At 47.2% G+C, this 27,978-nt stretch overlaps 2 protein-coding genes across 4 annotated transcripts in view; one reads left to right on the top strand and one right to left on the bottom strand.

Moving 5' to 3' along the window:
• Window positions 1–27,978, bottom strand: part of immp2l (inner mitochondrial membrane peptidase subunit 2) — a 159,009-nt gene that overhangs the window by 17,417 nt on the left and 113,614 nt on the right. The gene's annotated exons all lie outside the window — the stretch shown is intronic.
• LOC110524104 (leucine-rich repeat neuronal protein 3) lies at window positions 71–26,711 on the top strand. Its single transcript, XM_036978980.2, has 2 exons — window positions 71–657; window positions 22,362–26,711. The coding sequence occupies exon 2, from the start codon at window positions 22,733–22,735 to the stop codon at window positions 24,842–24,844; it is 2,112 nt and encodes a 703-aa protein (XP_036834875.2). The 5' UTR covers window positions 71–657; window positions 22,362–22,732; the 3' UTR covers window positions 24,845–26,711.

Below are 27,978 nucleotides of genomic sequence, written 5' to 3'. Positions count from 1 at the left end.
TCCAAGCCTGTTCTTTCCATTCTGCTGCAGGGAGGGTGGTGTTGCCATGGCAACTAAAGACTTGTTTGCCACAACACCTTTTTTCAGGTGTTTTCAGCAAGGAGCAACAAAGTTATCACATTTTTAAGAGTCCACATGATCGCAGAAACAGACTTAGCCGCACGAATACCCGAATGTCCCGTCTTCAGTGAGCTGTTGGTTCCAAAACGTTTCTGTTATTAATGACAGTGGAGCTGGCAGCAGCAGGGCAGAGTGATGGTTGATCAGCTGAGTGATCTGCTCTCTAACCGCAATGGAGAAACGGAGGGATAGACAGGGAACAGCGCCCGCCCCGTCGCTCTGCTCTGTACCCAGCATCTTTAACTTAACAGAGCCTCTCTCTCTCTCTCTCTCTCTCACACACACACACAGTGGAACAGCATCAGAGCTGGAGCTACCCATCTCTCCCTCCCTCTCCTGTTTCTCTCTCTTTCCCTCTGCCTCTCTCACAACGAAAGGAGAAGAAGACTATTGGACTTGGAAATACACATGAAAAACCGTCTGTGATCTGAGTCTCACGGTGTCACGCTGGACTGCTGCTCTAAAACATGGGTCCCAGCCATGAGGTGAATACCTGCTGCTGCTCAATACAGTATGTGAGGGGGCTCACTCCCGCGGGTAAGTTACTAATCTCTCTCGCCTATGTGTATGAGTCATATGTGGTTGGTTGGGGGGTGGGGGGGGACGACGACGACGACAGAGGTCTGGTTTTCAGTGTGGCACTGCGGTAGTCCTTGAGTGTGGAGGGAGTTTGCAGCAGAGAAGGCAGAGGGCACAGCCTATAGTTATGTGGGAGGCTTGGCTGAGGGGGAGGGTTGAGGAAAGAGAAAGCTGCTCAGTCCAACACGGGCTTTTGTTGTTGATACTTTATGCACGGGTTGGATGAATATGTAGGCGCCACAGAGGTTTTAGAGAGGGAACTACCTGTTATTTGCGCCGGGCTTTCCCTTCTGGTGACATTTAGATTTTCTGGTGTATTTTGAAAGCAAATGAGACAGATGTGGGTTTCAGGCTGGAGCAGAATGGACGTGGTGTTCTCTCGGCAGCATCGCTCTACAGGTACATTTGAGAAAAAGAACAGCCCTGAAGTATACTCGCCTCTGTGTGTCCGTCAGGGCTTGAACAGATAGGAAGACAAGACAGGGAATCTGCCGTCAGTAGAAAAGACCAGAATATAACGAGGTAAACCAGTAATAAGCCTGAGGTAAAATAGAACCCCCTCCGTTTTCAGTGAAAGCACATCATAACACATAAATACTGGATGTGTCTAAAGTTAAACACTATTTGGCTGTGTGTGCCAAGAGGAGGAAGATATAGGATTCCTACGCGGATTTATTTAAGATTTGTTAGCGTCTTTAAGGAATCCAGGTGAGGTAGGTCAATATGAGGCGAGCGCTGGAGTGCTGGGAGTAATCCTCAAACCATCGGAAAAGACATTCCCACCACTGCCTGCCTAATTTACCAGAACGGCACACGCTCCCCCCTCCATCTCCATCTCTCTCCCACTCTCTTTCCCCCCTCTCCCTCGTTCCCTCTCCGTCTCCCATCACTCTGGGTGTATTTAGGGCTTGTTCATAATTAAACATCATCATACTGAGGCATCTTTAGGGAGCAGCAAACCTCATTCAGCACTGTCACAACATTAGCTACTAAATGGGGTCAGAATTAGCCTAATCATGCATAAAAATGCCCAAAAAAATGCACCAATATCACGCTGAATATCCTGGCTCTGCATATGTTTAAAGAAGCAGTCGTCATACAGTAGTCCTCTATGGCCATCCTGCTTTCCCAAGGGTCTCTATGTAGACCGGTGGGGGAGATGAATCCACAAGAGAACGCAAGACTAGCGCTTTACACGTGTGAGAAAAAAAGTGAAAGGTGTACACGGTGAATCTCTGATGTCAGTCTTAACAGACCGCACTAAAGCAAAACACTATCCGAGTGTCAGGCTGCACAGAAACAAGTGAACGAATAGGATGAATAGGTTGCTACAAGATACTGTAACCTCACACGCAACACCATTCCATGGTAGAATAATGGCGGTAATGTTTGCATCTCTCAATAGACACTACTGTGTATTGAGTTTATCGCAAACATAAAATGCAGGCTAATTGAAACGATGTGAGATGGCATTACTATGAGACGTGAATTATTTATGACAAGCAGTTTCAATTTGTTACTGGAATCTTGACTTGAGATCCACATGCAAACCTCAAACTCCTGTGTAGCCTACAGATGTCAGGTCTTAATTTGACCCATTTCGTTGCAGGAGGATTTGAATTAATATTGAATATTTAGAATTTGCCGCCAGGGGGCAGCTGGAAGCAGTGTTTGAAGGCTGTACAATGTACCTAGGCTACGATTTGGTGAGGCCGTCACGAACCAACCTTCTATCATCAAGTATTCCCCGTAGAGGAGTGGTCTTTGCAGCATGCTTTGGCTCCGAGCATCATGAGTTTGCTCTCAGTGCTAGGCAATCGTTTTGATACTTCATATACATGGAAACTGTGTAGCCTACTGATATTTAACTTTTTTTTGTGTCATTTAGCAGATACTCTTATCCAAAACGACTTAAATGATTTACATTTTCCCTTACTGGTCCCCCTTGGGAATCGAACCCAAATCCCTGGCGTTGCAAGCACCATGCTCTACAAACTGATCCTTATTTATGTTATCCATTAAATACAACTGTCTTTAAAATAAATAATAAATAATAATCATAATAATTAAATAAGTAAATAAGTAAATAATAAGTAAAATAAACGGCGTGGCTGCAGATCCAACTTTTTCGGGACTAAAGATCGCGGAAAAGTCCGAACCACAGCCACGCCATTTATTCCTGAAGCTTCTGCGGATGTGTACATTCTCTACTTTACATGTAGAGAACAGGTTACTCAGACGAATAGTGCTTGTTTAATTTGTTCAATTATTTACATCACAGCTGCATCAATGTCCGCAAGATCACAGTCACATAACGATCACAGTATTCTACATAACAGAACCAAATACGGTATAATAGCACAGTATAATGTTACTGTAAGACACACAAAAAACACAGCATTTCTCTCTCTCTCGTGGCCAAAACTCAACAGCGCGTGCCACAAAGCTAAATACACAGGTAGGCTATGCTACAGTTTATCACCATATCTTACTGTAGGCTACATCATTCACAACACGATAACTCAAGATCTACATGCATGTCCCCGTCAAACTGATTGAAATCAAATGGTTACGACAGTGCCTTCGGAAAGTATTCAGACCCCTTGACTTTTTCCACATTTTGTTACGTTACAGCCTTATTCAAAAATGTCCTCAATCTACACACAATACCCTATTAATGACAAAGCAAAAACAGGTTTTAAGAAAGAAATGACTGAAATATCACATTTACATAAGATTTCAGACCCTTTACTCTGTACTTTGTTGAAGCACCTTTGGCAGCGATTACAGCCTTGATTATTCTTGGATATGATGCTACAAGCTTGGCACACATGTATTTGGGCAGATCTTCTCAAGCTCTCTCAGGTTCGATGGGGAGCGTCACTGCACAGCTATTTTCAGGTCTCTCCAAAGATGTTCGATCGGGTTCAATTACAGTCTCTGACTGGGCCAGTCAAGGACATTCAGAGACTTGTCCCGAAGCCACTCCTGCTTTGTCTTGGCAGTGTGGTTAGGGCCGTTGTCCTGTTTGGAAGGTGAACTTTCGCCCCCAGTCTGAGGTCCGAAGCGCTCTGGAGCCGGTTTTCATCAAGATCTCTCTTTACTTTGCTCCGTTCATCTTTCCATCGATCCTGACTAGTCTCCCAGTCCCTGCCGCTGAAAAACATCCCCACAGCATGATGCTGCCACCACCATGCTTCACCGATGGGATGGTGCCAGGTTTCCTCCAGACGCCAGTTCTAGGAAGAGTCTTGGTGGTTCCAAACTTCTTCCATTTATGAATGATGGAGTCCACTGTCTTCTTTGGGATCTTCAATGCTGCAGACATTTTTTGGTACCCTTCCCCAGATCTGTACCATGACACAATCCTCTCGAAGCTCTACTAACAATTCCTTCGACCTCATGGCGTGGTTATTGCTCTGACATGCACTGTCAACTGTGGGACCTTATATAGACAGGTGAGTGCCTTTCCAAATGATGTCCAATCAATTGAATTTACCACAAGCGGACTCCAATCAAGTTGTAGAAACATCTCAAGGATGATCAATAGAAACAGGATGCACCTGAGCTCAATTTCGAGTCTCATAGCAAAGGGTCTGAATACTTATGTGAAAATGTGCACTGTATGCAGATAATGTATGGAAGTTTCACCAGTAAAACTTAAAGAATTAACATTCACGATTGAATGCGGTGGTGTCTTTGTCTTACGGTAACAATATACTATGCTATTATATTTGGTTCTGTATTGTAGAATACTATCATTATGTGATCTTGCAGACATTGATTCAGCTTTGACCTAAATGTATTAAAACGAGCACCATTTGTCTGAGTAGCCTGTTCTCGACGTGTACACATGCGCAGAGGCTTCTGGATGCTCTGGATCTTTTTGTCCAGAATACGAAGATCCTGAAAAAGTTGGATCCTCAGCCACGGACTAAAATGAAAGTGTCTGGTATGGTCATTTCTTATCAAGATCGGGGGTAAAATATCCCTGGACTGTCCATATTTGAAATGTGTAACTAAATTTAGTCAATCGGAGGGGAATGAGTTATTTGAGCCAGAACGGTGTGGGCCTATATACTGAGCGTACAAAACTTTAGGAACACCTGCTCTTTCCATGACATGGACTGACCAGGTGAAAGCTATGACCCCTTATTGATGTCACTTCAAATCAGTGTAGATGAAGGAGAGGAGACAAGTAAAAAGAAAATGATTTTTAAGCCTTGAGACAATTGAGACTTGGATTGCGAATGTGTGCAATTCAGAGGGTGAATGAGCAAGGCAAAATATTTACGTGCCTTTGAACGGGGTATGGTAGTAGGTGCCAGGTGCAATGGATTGAGTGTGTCAAGAACTGCAACGCTGCTGGGTTTCTCACGCTCAACAGTTTCCGTGTGTATCAAGAATGGTCCACCACCCAAAGGACAACCAGCCAACTTGACACAACTGTGGGAAGCATTGGAGTCAACATGGGCCAGCACCCCTGTGGAACGCTTTCGACACCTTGTAGAGTCCAATGCCCCGACGAATTGAGGCTGTTCTGAGAGCAAAAAGGATGCAACTCAATATTAGCAAGGTGTTCCTAATATTTTGTATACTCAGTGTATGTGCGCCCCAGGCCCCGATTGAACTCGATTTTCACACTTCATTGTTGTGACAATGGATAGACTACAGAATATGAACAAATATGGCTCCACTGGTTCCGAATGACTAGACTGCCCCCACATGGATAGAAAGAGAACTGTGGATTTCATGAGGCTCATTTGAATTTCCTGATGCGCTCGAACATTTTCCACAACAAAAGATTGATCAAGTTAAGATCCGACATCTGTACCATGCCTTGTCAGAGCCAAGCGTGAAAACAATCAATTCATTTATGAAAACCTCCTTGCTTATTAATAAAGAAAATAGCCAAATGGAAACCGCGCCACACGACCTACCTATCCTACAAAATCCCCACTCTGGGAATATCAATATACCGTAGCACATGGATTCATGGGCTAAACAAAGATTGATTTGATACACTGGGAAAACTCATTCCCAGCAGGTACGACTCGGATTCTGAAGCGCCATGCATTTTTCAGTCAGCGCAGCAGAGCAAGTCCTACCTGGGCCCGTGGAAAGGGAATGGCAACATCTAACACCCCAAGCATTTCCAGTTAATGTATTGCATTAGGTATTAATGCAATGATCGGTCATATTGATAGCTTAATCCAAAGTGAAAAATGTACATGTGGCTAGTCCATTGCACCAAACAAAACTTATTGATTAAGGTATATACATACAAATAACAGGCAGTTCATGTGTACATGTGCACCTTACTTGTGTGTGTGTCTGGTGTGCGCACGCATGTTGCTTGTGTGTGGCAGTAGACCATAGGAGATGGGGTGGGTGGGTAGGAGGAAAGGGCTGGTAGGACACCGTGGGGAGCTGACAGCTGAACACCGATCCCTAATGAATTGTTGACTTGCTGATTATTTGCAGGCGGCGTTGAGCAGATGTGAGAGGGAAGCTCTCCTCTCCAGATTACATTATGCATGGGTACCACACAATAGGCTGGCCTAATAAATGTAGTCATACTGCTAATGCTAATGACAGGCACATTTCTAGCATAGCTAATGCAGGTTTTCATGGCGGGCTGCGCAGGCAAAACATGTTGTTGTTGCTGTTGACTTAGGCTACATAGCAGGCTGTGATATTGTAGCAGGCAGTACTGTATGGAAACACAGGGGAGCAGGTCACGTTGAAGGAACACAGTTTTAGCTGGGACAGATTTAATGGTTAATCAATGAAAAGACATGGGGGTGGGGGCCATAGACAAAGAGGGGCACTTAGCTCACTCCATTTCCCTCACCCCACCTCCCCCGCCCACCCCGAGGCATCAGCAGCATGCACACGGCCAGGCTGTGGCCTCTTGATGTAGTTAAGACTCTAACATCCTACACAACAGAGAGGTGCTGAGAGATGGAGAGGGATCAATAATTCCCTTGGGTGCAGAGGGGTGGGAAGGGTATGACCGAGCGCATGGTCGACTGTGTAACACAGAACAACAGAGGGCATGGTCTGTCGATGGAAAGACCACAAACAGGCTCCCAGCTGGGATATACAGTGTCTTCAGAAAGTATTCACACTCCTTGACTTTCCAACATTTTGTTGTGTTACAGACTGAATTAAAAAATGTCACTAGCCTACAGTACACGCAATACCCCATAATGTCAAGATGGAATTGGTTTTTAGACAGTTTTACAAAATGAAAAGCTGAAATGTCTTGAATTAGTACGTATCAACCGCTTTGTTATGAAAAGCCTAAATATGTTCAGGAGTAAAAATGTGCTTAACAAGTCACATAATAAGTTGCATGGACTCACTCTGTGTGCAATTACAGTGCCTTGCGAAAGTATTCGGCCCCCGTGAACTTTGCGACCTTTTGCCACATTTCAGGCTTCAAACATAAAGATATAAAACTGTATTTTTTTGTGAAGAATCAACAACAAGTGGGACACAATCATGAAGTGGAACGACATTTATTGGATATTTCAAACTTTTTTAACAAATCAAGAACTGAAAAATTGGGCGTGCAAAATTATTCAGCCCCTTTACTTTCAGTGCAGCAAACTCTCTCCAGAAGTTCAGTGAGGATCTCTGAATGATCCAATGTTGACCTAAATGACTAATGATGATAAATACAATCCACCTGTGTGTAATCAAGTCTCCGTATAAATGCACCGTGCACTGTGATAGTCTCAGAGGTCCGTTAAAAGCGCAGAGAGCATCATGAAGAACAAGGAACACACCAGGCAGGTCCGAGATACTGTTGTGAAGAAGTTTAAAGCCGGATTTGGATACAAAAAGATTTCCCAAGCTTTAAACATCCCAAGGAGCACTGTGCAAGCGATAATATTGAAATGGAAGGAGTATCAGACCACTGCAAATCTACCAAGACCTGGCCGTCCCTCTAAACTTTCAGCTCATTCAAGGAGAAGACTGATCAGAGATGCAGCCAAGAGGCCCATGATCACTCTGGATGAACTGCAGAGATCTACAGCTGAGGTGGGAGACTCAGTCCATAGGACAACAATCAGTCATATATTGCACAAATCTGGCCTTTATGGAAGAGTGGCAAGAAGAAAGCCATTTCTTAAAGATATCCATAAAAAGTGTCGCTTAAAGTTTGCCACAAGCCACCTGGGAGACACACCAAACATGTGGAAGAAGGTGCTCTGGTCAGATGAAACCAAAATTGAACTTTTTGGCAACAATGCAAGACGTTATGTTTGGCGTAAAAGCAACACAGCTCATCCCCCTGAACACACCATCCCCACTGTCAAACATGGTGGTGGCAGCATCATGGTTTGGGCCTGCTTTCTTCAGCAGGGACAGGGAAGATGGTTAAAATTGATGGGAAGATGGATGGAGCCAAATACAGGAACATTCTGGAAGAAAACCTGATGGAGTCTGCAAAAGACCTGAGACTGGGACGGAGATTTGTCTTCCAACAAGACAATGATCCAAAACATAAAGCAAAATCTACAATGGAATGGTTAAAAAATAAACATATCCAGATGTTAGAATGGCCAAGTCAAAGTCCAGACCTGAATCCAATAGAGAATCTGTGGAAAGAACTGAAAACTGCTGTTCACAAATGCTCTCCATCCAACCTCACTGAGCTCGAGCTGTTTTGCAAGGAGGAATGGGAAAAATGTCAGTCTCTCGATGTGCAAAACTGATAGAGACATACCCCAAGCAACTTACAGCTGTAATCGCAGCAAAAGGTGGCACTACAAAGTATTAACTTAAGGGGGCTGAATAATTTTGCACGCCCAATTTTTCAGTTTTTGACTTGTTAAAAAAGTTTGAAATATCCAATAAATGTCGTTCCACTTCATGATTGTGTCCCACTTGTTGTTGATTCTTCACAAAAAAATACAGTTTTATATCTTTATGTTTGAAGCCTGAAATGCTCAAAGTTCAAGGGGGCCGAATACTTTCGCAAGGCACTGTATATTGTTTAACATGGTTTTTTAATGACTGCCTCATCTCTGCACCCCACACATACAATTAACTGTAAGATACCCTCAGTCCAGGAGTGAATTTCAAACATCAAAGATCTTGTTTCTTTTCACCTTTATTTAACTAGGCAAGTCAGTTAAGAACAAATTCTTATTTTCAATGACGGCCAAGGAACAGTGGGTTAACTGCCTGTTCAGGGGCAGAACGACAGATTTGTACCTTGTCAGCTCGGGGATTCGAAATTGCAACCTTTCGGTTACAAGTCCAACGCTCTAACCACTAGGCTACCTGCCGCTCCGATCAGGGATGTTTTCCAATGTTTCCAATGCTTTGCAAAGAAGGGCACCTATTGGTAGATTTAAAAAAAAAAATAATAATAATAATATATATATGGGTGTATTGAATTTCCCTTTGAGCATGGTGAAGTTATTAATTACACTTTGAATGCTGTATCAAAACATCCAGTCACCACAAACATACAGGCGTCCCTCCTAACGCAGTTGCCGGAGTGGAAGGAAACCGCTCAGGGATTTCACCATGAGGCCAATCTTTAATGACTGGAGAAAACTGAGGATGGATCAACAACATTGTAGTTACTCCACAATACTAACATACAGTGCATTCGCATTGAGACCCCCCTTTCCCCACATTTTGTTACGTTATAGCCTTATTCAAAAATGTATTAAATCATTTTTTTTCTTTAAAAAATCTACACACAATTGACACTCCATTCCCCATAATGACAAAGCAAAAACTGTTTTTTAGCAAATGTAAAAAAGTTAAATAATTATCACATTTAAATAAGTATTCAGACCCTTTACTCAGTACTTTGTTGAAGCACCTTTACAGCCTCAAGTCTTCTTGGGTATGACGCTACAAGCTTGGCACACCTGTATTTGGGGAGTTTGTCCCATTCTTTTATGCAGATCCTATCAAGCTATGTCAGACTGGATGGGGAGAGTCGCTGCACAGCTATTTTCAGGTCTCTCCAGAGATATTCGATCGAGATCAAGTCCGGGCTCTGGCTGGGCCACTGAAGGACATGACCCGAAGCCACTCCTGCGTTGTCTTGGCTGTGTGCTTAGGGTTGGAAGGTGAACCTGCGCCACAGTCTGAGATCCTGAGCGCTATGGAGCAGGTTTTCATCAAAGATGTCTTTGTACTTTGCTCTGTTTATCTTTCCGTCGATCCTGACTAGTCTCCCAGTCCCTGCCGCTGAAGAACATCTCCACAGCATGATGCTGCCACCACCATGCTTCACCGTAGTGATGATGCCAGGTTTCCTCCAGACGTGACGCTTGGCATTCAGGCTAAAAAGTGTTCCATCTTGGTTTCATCAGACCAGAGAATCTTGTTTCTCATGGTCAGTCCTTTAGGTGCCATTCGGCAAACTCCAAGTGGGCTGTCGTGCCTTTTACTGAGAGATTTCCGTCTGGCCACTCTTCCATAAAGGCCTGATTGGCGGAGTGCTGCAGAGATGGTTGTCCTTCTGGAAGGGTCTCCCATCTCCACAGAGGAACTCTGGAGCTGTGTCAGAGTGACGATCGGGATCTTGGTCACCTCCCTGACCAATGCCTTTCTCCCCCGATTGTTCAGTTTGGCTGTTCGTACCCTTCCCCAGATATGTGCCTCGAAACATTCCTGTTTCAGAGCTCTACCGACAATTCCTTCGACATTGTGGCTAGGTTATTGCTCTGACATGCACTGTCAACTGTGGAACCTTATATAGACAGGTGTGCCTTTCTAAATCATGTCCAAACAATTGAATTTACCACAGGTGGACTCCAATCAAGTTATAGAAACATCAAGGAGGACCAATGGAAACAGGATGCATCTGAGCTCAATTTAGAATCTCATAGCAAAGGGTCTGAATACTTATGTTTAAGGTATTTCTGTTTCTTATTTTTAATAACTTTGCAAAAAATGATAAACCTGTTTCATTTTGTCATTATGGGGTATTGCATGCAGATTTGATTGTTTTAGAAGAAGGCTAACGTAACAAAATGTGGGAAAAGTCAAGGCGTCTGAAAACTTTCCAAATGCACTTTAATGACAGTGTGAAAAGAAGGAAGCCCGTACGGAATACAAATATTCCAAAACATGCATCCCGTTTTCAATAAATCACTGACGTAAAACTGAAAGATGGCTGATCAATGATCAACAAGATCTGGAATACGTTAAAGAAAAGAAGTGCAATATTGTACAATCCAGGTGTGCAAAGGCCAGAAAGACTCGCCGCTGTATTCGCCTCCAAAGCTCATCCTCACTCGTATTGACTCGGGCGTGAATACAGACATTTCTGTTCCGTAAATGTGCAAATGTTTCTAAAAACACATTTTCACTTTGTCATTATGGGGTATTGTGTGCATTAAATTCATTTTGAATCCAGGCTGTAACACAACAAAATGTGGAATAAGTCGAGGGGTATGAATACTTTCTGAAGGCACTGTAGCTAATTGGTAGTATATTAAGAGGAGGGGAGTTGCAGTCACATTTTGGCCAGTTTGGTGACTCTGTCTTTTGGTCTTATAATGTGATTAATCTGTTCTCAGGGGGGCTAGATAATAAGACAAAGATATTATGGGAAAATCCTTACACTTAAATGTTCACATGACCAGATCCCCTTACCATACTGTTTATCATAACCCCTGTCACTGCAATCTGCTCCTCATCACTGCTAGCCTGAATGGATTGTGAATAAAACATGGTGGAATGGGACCACTTTATGAGATGTTTACCACATAAGGAGGTGGATGGAAGGAATTCACTGCACTGTGGCCTCACAGTACAGAGCCTGTTTCACTGTATGAAAAGGCACATCAATATTTTAGGTGCATCTCAACCCCCCTTCCTTTCTGCCATACACCCATAATCCATTTGGAGAATGTCAATATTCAGCACTTAAAAATGCTGTGGCATGCAACCTCGCAGGGTTAAATATAGTACAATCATTTAATTGTGAGGTAGATAGCTTTTATATAGCTATAACGCTTTCCCAGCTATTCTTTGTTAGCATGCCAGCAACTTCACACATTGTTGTCGTAAATTGCAGCCCAATTGTTAGAGCATTGTGCTTGTAACGCCAGGTTCGATTCCCAGTAACCACCCATATGTAAAATGGATGGATAAAAGTGTCTGATAAATGGCATTTATTATTAGAACATATTCTTCTCCCTTTTATAAGTAACAAACACAATTCCATTTTTGTAGTCTTTGAAGGGATTTTTGTAAGTGTGCTGTATTTTGGTAGAGTTGAGGTTTATTTAAAGAATGCTGCCTTTGCACTGTGCCCAACTGCAGCATTTGGTACTTGGTAATGCAATGCACTCTACTAACGGGCATGCGGCTGACTGAGTGGACTTGTCCCTCTGTTCCCGCACCACAAATGGCTCCACAGACGTCAATTGTTTCCCGTTACCTCAACCTCATGGCCACAACTCCTACTTCCATGCACTGTTAAAGAAAAAAACTGGTATTTCTTTACTCTGTTTGATCTGCTGAAGCCGATTCTGGGACAATGTAATCGCAGCAATTCAGAGAGGCAATGTCATCTCAGAGAGAGAGAGAGAGCGAGCGAGAGCGAGAAGAGGTACATTAAATAAGTGTTCTGCTGTTGCATCTTGAAACTACTCTGCAGCATAAGTGAAATCACTAAGGGAGCTGAATACGATGAATAACTGGACAATACGTTATACAAGTGCATGGTGTTATCGCCAATGTGAAAACACAAGCAAGCAGTGTCAGCTACGTCATGACGGAAGAGCATATCACACCACTCAAGCCTCCATTTGATCTAATTTAATTGAGAGTGGAAGGTATGTAAAACAGCCCCAGGCGCATTTGTTTTGTTTTTGAGGAAATGAGCATCCAGCTCGAGGTAAAAAAAAAAGAAGAAACAATGGTGGTACATACTCTGCTGTTCTATTGCGCGTGCAATGATGTCAGAGGGGGGGAAAAAAACAGTGTTCTTTGTTTGGAGTAACGTCTTTGTTGTTGCAATACCACAAAACGGACGTGTCAGTTTCACCGCTATGGATTCCAGATGAAATAACTAACCGGGAAATGCTCGTGAGCGTCGCGGAAGCTAGCACTACCACACTTAACTCGCTCACTGTCTCTTAGTATTTCTTTCAACACTTAACATAAAAAGCTTTGAAATAAAACGCCAAATGTGTGTGAATATTCAACATGTTGTGTAATATCAGACATGGAGCAGCTTGGACAAAATCTGTACACAGGTTCTACACAGATGGCTGAGCAGGAGACCATTAGGCACACTAAAAATTCTTCCACCACTTGGTTCCACCTGCGTGTGTTGACTGACTGCCATAAACAAGCTAATATAGGCACGCTCGGTCATAGTGCGTCTTCCTCAGCAGCCTTGCTCGTATAGCCTTATAGACAGCTTCCTCTACCATGGCCCACAGAGCCTTTGGCTTCTGCCCTCAAGGTCTTTGGCTTCTGCCCTCAAGGTCCTAAATGAATCAAAACATCAATATGTGCAGTCGACACAAGCAAAACCCGGCATGGACACCTGTGGGAACAATTTGATTCAACTCATCATAAATATGCAATAGGGAAGAAGAGTCACAGAACAAGACCTGTAGCAAGCTTCGGAGCTATTTTGGCAGAATCTGAAATGCCTTGAGGTCAGCTAATTGGGCAGATTTGTTACTTATCAAGACCGTTTTGCATGGCTGATTGGGCTGCACGACCAGTACACCGGTGTCGTATGAACATGCCTACCAGCCGGAGACCTGACATGATCGTGTCTCCGGCGGTAACTAACGTGGCATTTTTTCCCCCTCCCATGATTTGATTTCAAGTAGAATAGCAGCCTACACAAGAAATAACTAATATTGAAAACCATCTAGATGTCACCTGGATATATGCACATACAGTCTACTCAATGGGGAGGGCATGAATGGCAACAACAACGGGAGACAATGCCCCTTCGGTAGTTGTGTGGTAAGAAACAGAAGAAGAAAAAAACACTCCTCAATCAAAACAGTCTAACCTTTCCACACATCCACTACTTTCCTTTCCACACATCCACTACTTTCCTTTCCACACATCCACTACTTTCCTTTCCACACATCCACTACTTTCCTTTCCACACACCCACTACTTTCCTTTCCACACATCCACTACTTTCCTTTCCACACATCCACTACTTTCCTTTCCACACATCCACTACTTTCCTTTCCACACATCCACTACTTTCCTTTCCACACATCCACTACTTTCCTTTCCACACATCCACTACTTTCCTTTCCACACACCCACTACTTTCCTTTCCACACACCCACTACTTTCCTTTCCACACACCCACTACTTTCCTTTCCACACATCCACTACTTTCCTTTCCACACATCCACTACTTTCCTTTCCACACATCCACTACTTTCCTTTCCACACATCCACTACTTTCCTTTCCACACATCCACTACTTTCCTTTCCACACATCCACTACTTTCCTTTCCACACATCCACTACTTTCCTTTCCACACACCCACTACTTTCCTTTCCACACATCCACTACTTTCCTTTCCACACACCCACTACTTTCCTTTCCACACATCCACTACTTTCCTTTCCACACACCCACTACTTTCCTTTCCACACATCCACTACTTTCCTTTCCACACATCCACTACTTTCCTTTCCACACATCCACTACTTTCCTTTCCACACCCCCCCACTACTTTCCTTTCCACACACCCACTACTTTCCTTTCCACACATCCACTACTTTCCTTTCCACACATCCACTACTTTCCTTTCCACACCCCCCCACTACTTTCCTTTCCACACACCCACTACTTTCCTTTCCACACACCCACTACTTTCCTTTCCACCCACCCACTACTTTCCTTTCCACACACCCGCTACTTTCCTTTCCACACACCCACTACTACTTTCCTTTCCACACACCCCCCACTACTTTCCTTTCCACCCCCCCCCCCCCCACTACTTTCTGCCCCCCCCCAATAATTTCCTTTCCACACCCATCCACTACTTTCTGCCCCCCCCACTACTTTCCTTTCCACACCCCCCACTACTTCCCCCCCCCACTACTTTCCTTTCCACCCCCCCACTACTTCCCCCCCCCCACTACTTTCCTTCCCACACACCCACTACTTTCCTTCCCAAACACCCACTACTTTCCTTTCCACACACCCACTACTTTCCTTTCCACACACCCCCCACTACTTTCCTTTCCACCCCCCCCACTACTTTCTTCCCCCCCCACTACTTTTTGCCCCCCCCACTACTTTCCTTTCCACACCCCCCACTACTTCTCCCCCCACTACTTTCCTTTCCACACACCCACTACTTTCCTTTCCACACACCCACTACTTTCCTTTCCACACACCCACTACTTTCCTTCCCACACACCCACTACTTTCCTTCCCACACACCCACTACTTCCTTTCCACACACCCCCTACTACTTTCCTTTCCACACCCCCCCCCCCACTACTTTTCTCCCCCCCCCCACTACTTTCCTTTCCACACCCCCCACTACTTCCCCCCCCACTACTTTCCTTTCCACACACCCACTACTTTCCTTTCCACACACCCACTACTTTCCTTTCCACACACCCACTACTTTCCTTCCCACACCCCCCACTACTCCCCCCCCACTACTTTCCTTTCCACACCCCCCACTACTTCCCCCCCCCACCTACTTTCCTTTCCACACACCCACTACTTTCCTTTCCACACACCCACTACTTTCCTTTCCACACACCCCCCACTACTTTCCTTTCCACACACCCCCTACTACTTTCCTTTCCACACCCCCCCCCCACTACTTTCTGCCCCCCCACTACTTTCCTTTCCACACCCCCCACTACTTCCCCCCCCCCCACTACTTTCCTTTCCACCCCCCCCCCCACTACTTTCCTTTCCACACCCCCCACTACCTCCCCCCCCCACTACTTTCCTTTCCACACACCCACTACTTTCCTTCCCACACACCCACTACTTTCCTTCCCACACACCCACTACTTTCCTTTCCACACCCCCCACTACTTTCCTTCCCACACACCCACTACTTTCCTTCCCACACCCCCACTACTTCCCCCCCCACTACTTTCCTTCCCACACACCCACTACTTTCCTTCCCACTACTTTCCTTCCCACACACCCACTACTTTCCTTCCCACACACCCACTACTTTCCTTTCCACACACCCCCCACTACTTTCCTTTCCACACACCCCCTACTACTTTCCTTTCCACACCCCCCCCCACTACTTTCTGCCCCCCCCCCACTACTTTCTGCCCCCCCACTACTTTCCTTTCCACACCCCCCACTACTCCCCCCCCCCCCCACTCATCCTCCCTTTCCACCCCCCCCCCCACTACTTTCCTTTCCACACCCCCCACTACTTCCCCCCCCCACTACTTTCCTTTCCACCCCCCCACTACTTTCCTTTCCACACACCCCCTACTACTTTCCTTTCCACCCCCCCCCCCCCACTACTTTCTGCCCCCCCCACTACTTTCCTTTCCACACCCCCCACTACTCCCCCCCCCACTACTTTCCTTTCCACCCCCCCCCCCACTACTTCCCTCCCCCACTACTTTCCTTTCCACACCCCCCACTACTTTCCTTCCCACACACCCACTACTTTCCTTCCCACACACCCACTACTTTCCTTTCCACACCCCCCCAACCACTCCCCCCCCCCACTACTTTCCTTTCCACACCCCCCATCACTTCCCCCCACCACTACTTTCCTTCCCACACACCCACTACTTTCCTTCCCACTACTTTCCTTCCCACACACCCACTACTTTCCTTTCCACACCCCCCCCACTACTTTCCTTTCCACACACCCCCTACTACTTTCCTTCCACCCCCCCCCCACCACTTTCTGTCCTCCCCACTACTTTCTGCCCCCCCACTACTTTCCTTTCCACACCCCCCACTACTCCCCCCCCACTACTTTCCTTTCCACTCCCCCCCCCACTACTTTCCTTTCCATCCACCTACTTCCCCCCCCCCACTACTTTCCTTTCCACACACCCACTACTTTCCTTTCCACACACCCACTACTTTCCTTTCCACACACCCACTACTTTCCTTTCCACACACCCAATACTTTCCTTCCCACACACCCACTACTTTCCTTCCCGCACACACCCACTACTTTCCTTTCCACACCCCCCCACTACTTTCTGCCCCCCCAAAATTACTTTCCTTTCCACACCCCCCACTACTTCCCCCCCCCCACTCATTTCCTTTCCACACCCCCCACTACTTCCCCCCCCACTACTTTCCTTCCCACACACCCACTACTTTCCTTCCCACACACCCACTACTTTCCTTCCCACACACCCACTACTTTCCTTTCCACACAACCCCACTACTTTCCTTTCCACACACCCCCTACTACTTTCCTTTCCACTCCACACCCCCCCCACTACTTTCTGCCCCCCCCCCACTACTTTCTGACCCCCCACTACTTTCCTTTCCACACCCCCCACTACTCCCCTCCCCCCACTACTTCCCTTTCCACCCCCCCCCCCCACTACTTTCCTTTCCACACCCCCCACTACTTCCCCCCCCCCACTACTTTCCTTTCCACCCCCCAACCACTTTCCTTTCCACACCCCCCCCCACTACTTTCTGCCCCCCCCACTACTTTCCTTTCCACACCCCCCATGATTCCCCCCCCACTACTTTCCTTTTCCCCACCCCCCCCCCCCCACCACTTTCCTTTCCACACCCCCCACTACTTCCCCCCCCCCCCACCACTTTCCTTTCCACACACCCACTACTTTCCTTCCCACACACCCACTACTTTCCTTCCCACACACCCACTACTTTCCTTTCCACACCCCCCACTACTTCCCCCCCCCCCCACTACTTTCCTTTCTACACCCCCCACTACTTCCCCCCCCATCATTCTTCCTTCCCACACACCCACTACTTTCCTTCCCACACACCCACTACTTTCCTTCCCACACACCCACTACTTTCCTTTCCACACACCCCCCACTACTTTCCTTTCCACACACCCCCTACTACTTTCCTTTCCACCCCCCCCCCCCTCACTACTTTCTGTCCTCCCCACTACTTTCTGCCCCCCCACTACTTTCCTTTCCACACCCCCCACTACTCCCCCCCCCACTACTTTCCTTTCCACCCCCCCCCACGACTTTCCTTTCCACACCCCCCACTACTTCCCCCCCCCACTACTTCCTTTCCACACACCCACTACTTTCCTTTCCACACACCCACTACTTTCCTTTCCACACACCCACTACTTTCCTTTCCACACACCCAATACTTTCCTTCCCACACACCCACTACTTTCCTTCCCACACACCCACTACTTTCCTTTCCACACCCCCCCCACTACTTTCTGCCCCCCCCACTACTTTCCTTTCCCACACCCCCCACTACTTCCCCCCCCCCCCACTACTTTCCTTTCCACACCCCCCACTCACCCCCCCCCCCCCCACTCATTTCCTTTCCACCCCCACCCACTCCCCCTCCCACCACTTTCCTTCCCACACACCCACTAACTTCCCTTCCCACACACCCACTACTTTCCTTCCCACACACCCACTACTTTCCTTTCCACACACCCCCCACTACTTTCCTTTCCACACACCCCCTACTACTTTCCTTTCCACTCCACACCCCCCCACTACTTTCTGCCCCCCCCCACTACTTTCTGCCCCCCCACTACTTTCCTTTCCACACCCCCCACTACTCCCCCCCCCACTACTTTCCTTTCCACCCCCCCCCCCACTACTTTCCTTTCCACACCCCCCACACTTCCCCCCCCCCACTACTTTCCTTTCCACACCCCACACTACTTCCCCCCCCCTACTACTTTCCTTTCCACCCCCCCACTGACCTCCCTCCCCACTACTTTCCTTCCCACACACCCACTACTTCCTTTCCCCACACACCCACTACTTTCCTTTCCACACACCCACTACTTTCCTTTCCACACACCCACTACTTTCCTTTCCACCCCCCCCACTACTTTGTGCTCCCTCTACTACTTTTTGCCCCCCACACTACTTTCCTTTCCACCCCCCCACTACTCCCCCCCACTACTTTCCTTTCCACACCCCCCACTACTTTCCCCCCCACTACTTTCCTTTCCACCTCCCCACCACTACTCCCCCCCCACTACTTTCTCTTTCCACACACCCACTGACTTCCTTCCCACACACCCACTACTTTCCTTCCCACACACCCACTACTTTCCTTTCCACACACCCACTACTTTCCTTTCCACACCCCCCCAGCCACTTCCCCCCCCCCACTACTTTCCTTTCCACACCCCCCACTACTTCCCCCCCCACTACTTTCCTTCCCACACACCCACTACTTTCCTTCCCACTACTTTCCTTCCCACACACCCACTACTTTCCTTTCCACACCCCCCACTACTCCCCCCCCCCTACTACTTTCCTTTTCACCCCCCCCCCACTACTTTCCTTTCCACACCCCCCACTACTTCCCCCCCCCCACTACTTTCCTTTCCACACACCCACTACTTTCCTTTCCACACACCCACTACTTTCCTTTCCACACACCCACTACTTTCCTTTCCACACACCCAATACTTTCCTTCCCACACACCCACTACTTTCCTTCCCACACACCCACTACTTTCCTTTCCACACCCCACCCCCCACTACTTTCTGCCCCCCCCACTACTTTCCTTTCCACACCCCCCACTACTTCCCCCCCCCCACTACTTTCCTTTCCACACCCCCCACTACTTCCCCCCCCACTACTTTCCTTCCCACACACCCACTACTTTCCTTCCCACTACTTTCCTTCCCACACACCCACTACTTTCCTTTCCACACACCCCCCACTACTTTCCTTTCCACACACCCCCTACTACTTTCCTTTCTACACCCCCCCCCCCCACTACTTTCTGCCCCCCCCACGGTCTCCTCTGCCCCCCCACTACTTTCCTTTCCACACCCCCCACTACTCCCCCCCCCACTACTTTCCTTTCCACCCCCCCCCCCACTACTTTCCTTTCCACACCCCCCACTACTCCCCCCCCCCACTACTTCCCCCCCCCACTACTTTCCTTCCCACACACCCACTACTTTCCTTCCCACACACCCACTACTTTCCTTCCCACACACCCACTACTTTCCTTTCCACACACCCACTACTTTCCTTTCCACACACCCACTACTTTCCTTTCCACACACCCACTACTTTCCTTCCCACACACCCACTACTTTCCTTCCCACACACCCACTACTTTCCTTTCCACACACCCCCCACTACTTTCCTTTCCACACACCCCCTACTACTTTCCTTTCCACACACCCCCTACTACTTTCCTTTCCACACACCCCTACTACTTTCCTTTCCACCCCCCCCCCCCACTACTTTCTGCCCCCCCTCCCACCACTCTCTTGCCCCCCCACTACTTTCCTTTCCACACCCCCCACTACTTCCCCCCCCCACTACTTTCCTTTCCACACACCCACTACTTTCCTTTCCACACACCCACTACTTTCCTTCCCACACCCCCCACTACTCCCCCCCCCACTACTTTCCTTTCCACACCCCCCACTACTTCCCCCCCCCACTACTTTCCTTTCCACACCCCCCACTACTTTCCTTTCCACACAGCCACTACTTTCCTTTCCACACACCCACTACTTTCCTTCCCACACACCCACTACTTTCCTTCCCACACACCCACTACTTTCCTTCCCACACACCCACTACTTTCCTTCCCACACACCCCCTACTACTTTCCTTTCCACACACCCCCTACTACTTTCCGTTCCACACCCCCCCCCACTACTTTCTGCCCCCCCACTACTTTCCTTTCCACCCCCCCACGACTCCCCCCCCCCACTACTTTCCTTTCCACCCCCCCCCCACTACTTCCCCCCCCCACTACTTTCCTTTCCACCCCCCCCCCCACTACTTCCCCCCCCCACTACTTTCCTTTCCACACACCCCCTACTACTTTCCTTTCCACACCCCCCCCCCACTACTTTCTGCCTCCCCCCACTACTTTCCTTTCCACACCCCCCACTACTTCCCACCCCCACTACTTTCCTTTCCACCCCCCCCACTACTTTCCTTTCCACACCCCCCACTACTTCCCCCCCACTACTTTCCTTTCCACACCCCCCACTACTCCCCCCCCACTACTTTCCTTCCCACACACCCACTACTTTCCTTCCCACTACTTCCTTCCCTACACACCCACTACTTTCCTCCACACACCCCCCACTACTTTCCTTTCCACACACCCCCTACTACTTTCCTTTCCACCCCCCCCCACTACTTTCTGCCCCCCCCCACTACTTTCTGCCCCCCCACTACTTTCCTTTCCACACCCCCCACTACTTCCCCCCCCCCCACTACTTTCCTTTCCACCCCCCCCCCACTACTTTCCTTTCCACACCCCCCACTACTTCCCCCCCCACTACTTTCCTTTCCACACACCCACTACTTTCCTTTCCAACCACCCACTACTTTCCTTTCCACACACCCAATACTTTCCTTCCCACACACCCACTACTTTCCTTCCCACACACCCACTACTTTCCTTTCCACACCCCCCCACTACTTTCTGCCCCCCCCCCACTACTTTCCTTTCCACACCCCCCACTACTCCCCCCCCCCCACTACTTTCCTTTCCACACCCCCCACTACTTCCCCCCCCCCACTACTTTCCTTCCCACACACCCACTACTTTCCTTTCCACACACCCCCCACTACTTTCCTTTCCACCCCCCCCCACTACTTTCTGCCCCCCCCACTACTTTCCTTTCCACACACCCACTACTTTCCTTTCCACACACCCACTACTTTCCTTTCCACCCACCCACTACTTTCCTTTCCACACACCCACTACTTTCCTTTCCACCCACCCACTACTTTCCTTTCCACCCACCCACTACTTTCCTTTCCACACACCCACTACTTTCCTTTCCACCCACCCACTACTTTCCTTTCCACACACCCACTACTTTCCTTTCCACACACCCACTACTTTCCTTTCCACACAACCATGCTGTACTCCGGTCGCCATATTGAGCTGCAGCTACCACCTTCTCCATGGGTGGTTGTGTGTAACAGAGAGAGAGAGAGAGTTGATGTGTGCATGTGAATAGTTAATATATTCATGGCAGAGAGAAATTCAGCTAATTGGGGAGTATGGTAAAACTGGGGGGGGGGGGTTGTTTTACTGCTGTGAGCAAGATATGAATCGCTGTTTAAAAATTCTGATCTTCCAGCAGATCTCTTGCCCTTCAGTGATATTGAGTGACTCCAGTGCTATTGTGTGCATCCCAAATGGAACCATATTCCCTGTAGTGTTTCGACTTTTGACTAGGGCCCATAATGCTCTGGTCAAAAGTAGTGCACTATATAGGGAATAATGGTGCCATTTGGAACGCATCCATTATTAGTCTCCAACTTATCAAATAATATATATATATATATATATATATATATATATATAGGTCAAGTCAACCATAACTTCTAATTTTGATGGCAAAGTGACAGCAATAAAATAAAATGAGCACTGAATGTGTCAATATTCCTGAATGTCAATACATGCCTCAGTCTCTCAATAATGCCTTGTTGTACTGAGCTGATTTTTTTCTGTCCATTTTCTCCCCAGATGGAAATTGACACGATGAGCGACAGTGATTGAGGATAACAATGATGGAAGACAGAGTGATCCAGCCCAAGCCAGAGCATTCCTCCTCAACCCTTCCTTCGCTTCACCGTCCGGCCATCTGAAGGATACATTGACCTTCACACATCCAGCTTGCCTGACAAACTGGAGCAGGGTACATTGAAAGGTTGCTCCTCTCCTCTCTGCCAAGGACGAAACGACTACAACAGGGCCAAAGCTTTGGGGACCAGGTGACAGCAGAAATCTGCTCTGTCTGGCCACGGTAACAAATGAGCCTTTATTTGTGAAGTTAACAGTGCTAACATCAGACTCCATAAGGACCAATTACTATCTGAAGGGAATAGTGGGCCAAGATGAAGGAGACTGCATTTGTGGCTTGTTTGTTAGCGGAGCTAGCTCTGACTGCCTTTGTTCTGGCCTCAGAGGGGGGCACTGCCCATTGCCCTGCATTGTGCCGGTGTGAGATACGACCCTGGTTCTCTCCCAGCTCTATTTATACAGAGGCTCCCACGGTGGACTGTAATGATTTAGGCCTATCGACACTGCCAGAGAAACTGCCCTCAGACACACAGGTGCTATTGTTACAGACCAACAATATCATCAGCATCGAGAAATCTTTGGATTACCTGGCTAATGTCACAGATATAGACTTATCCCAGAATAACATATCGTCTGTGAGCGATGTCCGTCTGGGTCCTCTTCCCCATCTGCTGTCACTGCACATGGAAGAGAACTGGGTTCCGGCCTTATCAGATAGCTGTCTCCCGTCCCTGCCCAACCTCCAGGAGTTCTACATCAACCACAACCTGATCTCCTCCATCAGTCCTGGGGCCTTCCAGGGGCTGGGGAGGCTCCTGCGGCTCCATCTCAACTCCAACCGTCTAAGGGGTATCAGCAGGGAGTGGTTCCAGCCGCTACCCCGCCTGGAGATCCTGATGATTGGGGAGAACCCCATCGTCCAATTGTCAGACATGAACTTTAAGCCCCTGGTCAACCTACGCAGCTTGGTTCTGGCCAGGATGAATATGTCCGAAATCCCAGATGACACTCTGGTCGGCCTCGACAATCTGGAGAGCATCTCGTTTTTTGACAACCTGTTTGTCAGAGTTCCCCGGGCTGCTCTGAAGAAAGCCAAGAGCCTGAAGTTTCTGGATCTCAACAAAAACCCCATTGAGCGGATTCAGAGAGGGGATTTTGTGGACATGTTCCATCTCAAAGAGCTGGGCATCAACAGCATGCCTGCACTGGTGTCCATTGACAGTTTCGCCCTGAACAACCTCCCAGAGCTGACCAAGATAGAGGCCACCAACAACCCAAAGCTGTCCTACATCCATCCCAACGCCTTTCACAAGCTGCCGAGACTTGAGACGCTGATGCTGAACAGCAACGCCCTCAGCGCTCTGCACCGCGGCACTGTGGACTCCCTGCCCAACCTGCGCGAGGTCAGCATGCACAGCAACCCCATCCGCTGTGACTGCGTCATCCGCTGGATCAACATGAATCGGACCGGAGTACGCTTCATGGAGCCCAATTCCCTGCTCTGTGTGGAGCCGCCTGAGTACCAGGGCCAGCACGTCCGTCAGGTTCACTTCCGGGAGATGACCGAGATCTGCCTCCCACTCATCTCGCCTGGGAGCCTTCCAGATCGAGTCACGGTCGGGAGAGGGAGCTTGGTGACGCTGCACTGCCGGGCATTTGGAGAGCCGGAGCCAGAGATCTACTGGGTCACCCCCTCTGGGGACAGAGTCCTGCCCAACAGTGTGTCTGATAAGCACTACATGCATCCAGAGGGGACCTTTGAAATCTATGACATTACAAAGCGTGAGGCAGGACTGTACACCTGTGTCGCTCACAATCTTGTTGGCGCAGACCTTAAGTCTGTGTTGGTGGTGGTTGACAGATACTTTCCACATCCTTCTGTTAACGCTTTACATATATACGTTAGATCAGTGCAGCCCAACTCTGTTTCAGTGTCTTGGGATAATACTCACGGTGGTCTTGTATCCAATATAAAGTGGTTCACAGTGGCAAATGCTAAGCACCCCTCCATGGCACACACTGCGAGAGTACCATCCGATGTGAAGGAGTACCGTCTCACCCACCTGAACCCCTTCACCCAGTACCGTGTTTGTGTGGAAGTCATGAGCATGCAACTCGGACACAACAGGGACTGTGTCAATGTCACCACAAAGGGACTGGCTCACCCCGTGGAGAGCAGGGAAACGTGGAACACAGTGGTGATGGCTGCCTGTGCTGTGCTATTCATTGTGGTCGCTGTGGCTTGCTCTCTCATATACACATCTCTGCAAAGCCAACACTTTTACAGGAAGTTGATGGTGGACCAATCTCAGTCATTGCTCAGTCCTAGCACCCGCCCCGGCTCCGCCTCTTCTCTCACAGAACTCTGTGTGGCTGGAGTCAAGGTGAGGGCGACAGTGATAGACTTGCCAGAAAACTCCATGTAATGTAAGAAACGTCCTTGAGAAGGAAAATTAATGTTCTGGATTTTAAACAAGGTGAAATAGTGATGGACACAGAACTATGTTGATTCGTGCCCCCTCATTTCGTGACAATGACAGGACACCGCGTTCTGAAACTCCTGGAACACGATGGAATCAGAAGCCGGAGCCCTCACGCTTAAATATTTAACCAGCTGAACTCTGACCCATAGACTATTTTATACAAAAAATTTGTGTTGTTGCGGAAAAAACTTTCACAGACCGGTATCTAGATTGTGATATACGTGGCTACTGGTCTGTCATTCATGAAGTGCAACTGGAATAAAGCAGAGCACAAAGACTGTTGTCTCTCTCTTGTTATGGCTTTGTGCTTTATAACGCCTTGTGGAGATGTCTTTGTGGTCCACAATGAGGAATATTTCCTGTGCTGTTTAATCAACACTCAAGGATCATCATTAAGAAATACCGCTCATATACAGTTTATAATGGAAAAACGTGTTAGATTAGTAGACAATAACAGTGTATATGATGTAAACAATTTTATGATCACGTTTTTCATTAAAAACAGTACATTGTAATTATGAAAGACCCAACTTCAAGGATGATTTGCTTAGGACAATCTGAATACGATATTGGGATACTCTGAAAGTAAACAATCTAAGCTCCCTTCAACAATAACATTCAGTTGTCCATGAAATGGAAAATGTTATAATTCATAAATATGAGTCCCATAAATCTTTCCATGTCACGGTCTAAACATTGCAAGAGGAAAACAGAGTGATGTAGACAAACACAATTACTGGGACTGCCCTTGAAGGCGGACATTTTAACATTGTTACCAAAATGCAATCTCAGGCAGGAGGACGTGTTTTGTCAATGACCTGGGAGTAGGAGTGTGTGCGTGTATACACACTGTACTGTGTGTGTGTGTGTGTGTGTGTGTGTGTGCGGCATCAGAAAAACCCATTGACTTTGAACTGCATTATATTCTCTTTCATTAAAAATCCAATATGGATTCCTAACACAAACCTCACAGAGGTGATGAATAGGCGACACATGCGGACTGATGGGGGGCATTTATCAGAGGGACTCCACCATATATCAACTGAGTTTCAGCACCTTGGACAGGGCTTTTAGAGTGGTGCCATTTGTCAACGCCACAGAACCTAAAATATGACCCATTAGAGCGCAGGTAGTGAATAGGTCAGCAAGAAACTTGGAGGCTGCTAGCCCCTAAGCGCAGTGCAGTGCTCCCCTTCCCTCCATGACCCTGGTGAAACACGGACGCCATTACAAGAACAGCTCAGCAACTCTCTAGCTAATTTGCTAAGCACTTCACATTGAACCGACCCACCGAGAGGGGAAGGAGACAAATGGAGTGCAAAATTAGGACAAAGTACCTACTAGGGCCAGTAGAGGTGCGTGGGTAAAATCACTGGGGAAGCCAAGCCAGAAAAAAAGCCATAATGCAACCAATGTTGTGATAATTGTGTTGTTTTCTCTATAACCTGTTAGGCCTATATATCACGGTCGCAAGGCATATGAACTAAAGCCAAGACAATAAGAACAAAATGGCAGAATAAATTCAACCACACCTTTCTTTAATCACAAAACTGGAGAGCAACCTCTGTCCGGTGAAGTACACAAAGCATACTGCATGTAACAAACATTTACACGACCTACTGCATGGTCAAGCAAGTTAATGTTTCAGACATTTTCGGACCAGTAAACAAACAACTATTGACTTAGAACCACGGAGAGTTACCGCAAATCGCAACGAAACCCGGAGCTGCCTCCACTATTCCAGCCCCATTTTAATTATCAAATCACATACGCTTAGTCAAATACAGTGACAACTAAACGATTCCAAAAACTATTTAGTCCAATCAACATAAGCGAAATATGATGTGGCTGCCCATGGTTTTTATTTCTGCGTGTGTGTGTGCACACGTTCATGCAAGTAGAAAAAAACATGTTGACTCAGTGTAGAGAAACGCCAACGCCATCTCTTTGATTAGATTTTTTCATGTTGAAGAAACCATCTTTCACTCATACAGTACACGCTTTCATTTGTTGGCCTAGGCTAGCATTCTAAAAATATGCTTGCTAGCCTAACTTCCCTTCATGGGTAACATTAGCTAGTTAACATTAGCCTTCTACATCTAGCTACATATTGAACTTCCATCCTCTCAGGCCAGGGGCACAACAATGTATAAATGAATGGTTGGGTCAGAATTGCCGTTATAATCATTGGCCAGTACGGAGAATTAAGTAAAACCCCAAGTCCAGATCCCTATCTCCTTCCCTGGCTGATATAGGAAAGGGATAATTTTAGCTAGCTAGCTAACGGAGCACATCAACACAACGAGATGCATAACAAGTTTCTGTCAGTTACGTATATTCTTGATGCGATGTGATCGGAGTGAAGCCAAATCCATACTGGTTCTCTTGACAATTTTTTTTGATGTTCCAGGACCATTCACAGTTTAGCTGATTGGCTATTATTTTTTTTATCAAGGGAGGACAAATGCTTGCTGGCTTCTCTTGCATACAATGCTACGGGCGGCAATAATGTCATTATTTTGGACCAGACAGCATCAGATAGATGGCCTAGACATACATAGACAGAAGGGCGCTGTTTCGCTCGCTTGGAGATACATTCAGCGAAGTAAAGGAAAATTATGAAACACAGAGAAAAACATTTTTTTCTTGGTCCATTTTTTTGTGGAAGCCTGGCATCCGTTGGCATCCATGATTATTTAAAATATATATATTTTTTATTTCACCTTTATTTAACCAGGTAGGCAGTTGAGAACATGTTCTCATTTACAACTGCGACCTGGCCAAGATAAAGCAAAGCAGTGCGACAAAAACATCAACACAGTTACACATGGGATAAACAAACGTACAGTCAATAACACAATAGAAAAATCCATATACAGTGTGGCAAATGTACTGAGATTAGGGAGGTAAGGCAATAAATAGGCAATAGTGGCGAAATAATTACAATTTAGCATTAACACTGGAGTGATAGATGTGCAGATGATGATGTGCAAGTAGAGATAATGGGGTGCAAAGAGCAAAACTATATAACAATATGTGGATGAGGTATTTGGGTGGGCTATTTACAGATGGTCTGT

Source organism: Oncorhynchus mykiss, chromosome 1 (genome assembly GCF_057628025.1).
Source record: "Oncorhynchus mykiss isolate SJ-2025 chromosome 1, ASM5762802v1, whole genome shotgun sequence".
NCBI lineage: Eukaryota > Metazoa > Chordata > Actinopteri > Salmoniformes > Salmonidae > Oncorhynchus > Oncorhynchus mykiss.
This window is presented reverse-complemented; position numbering and strand designations above follow the sequence as displayed.

Excerpts from the sequence above, each read along its gene's own strand:
- LOC110524104 (XM_036978980.2), top strand. The coding sequence starts at position 22,733 with ATGAAGGAGACTGCATTTGTGGCTTGTTTGTTAGCGGAGCTAGCTCTG.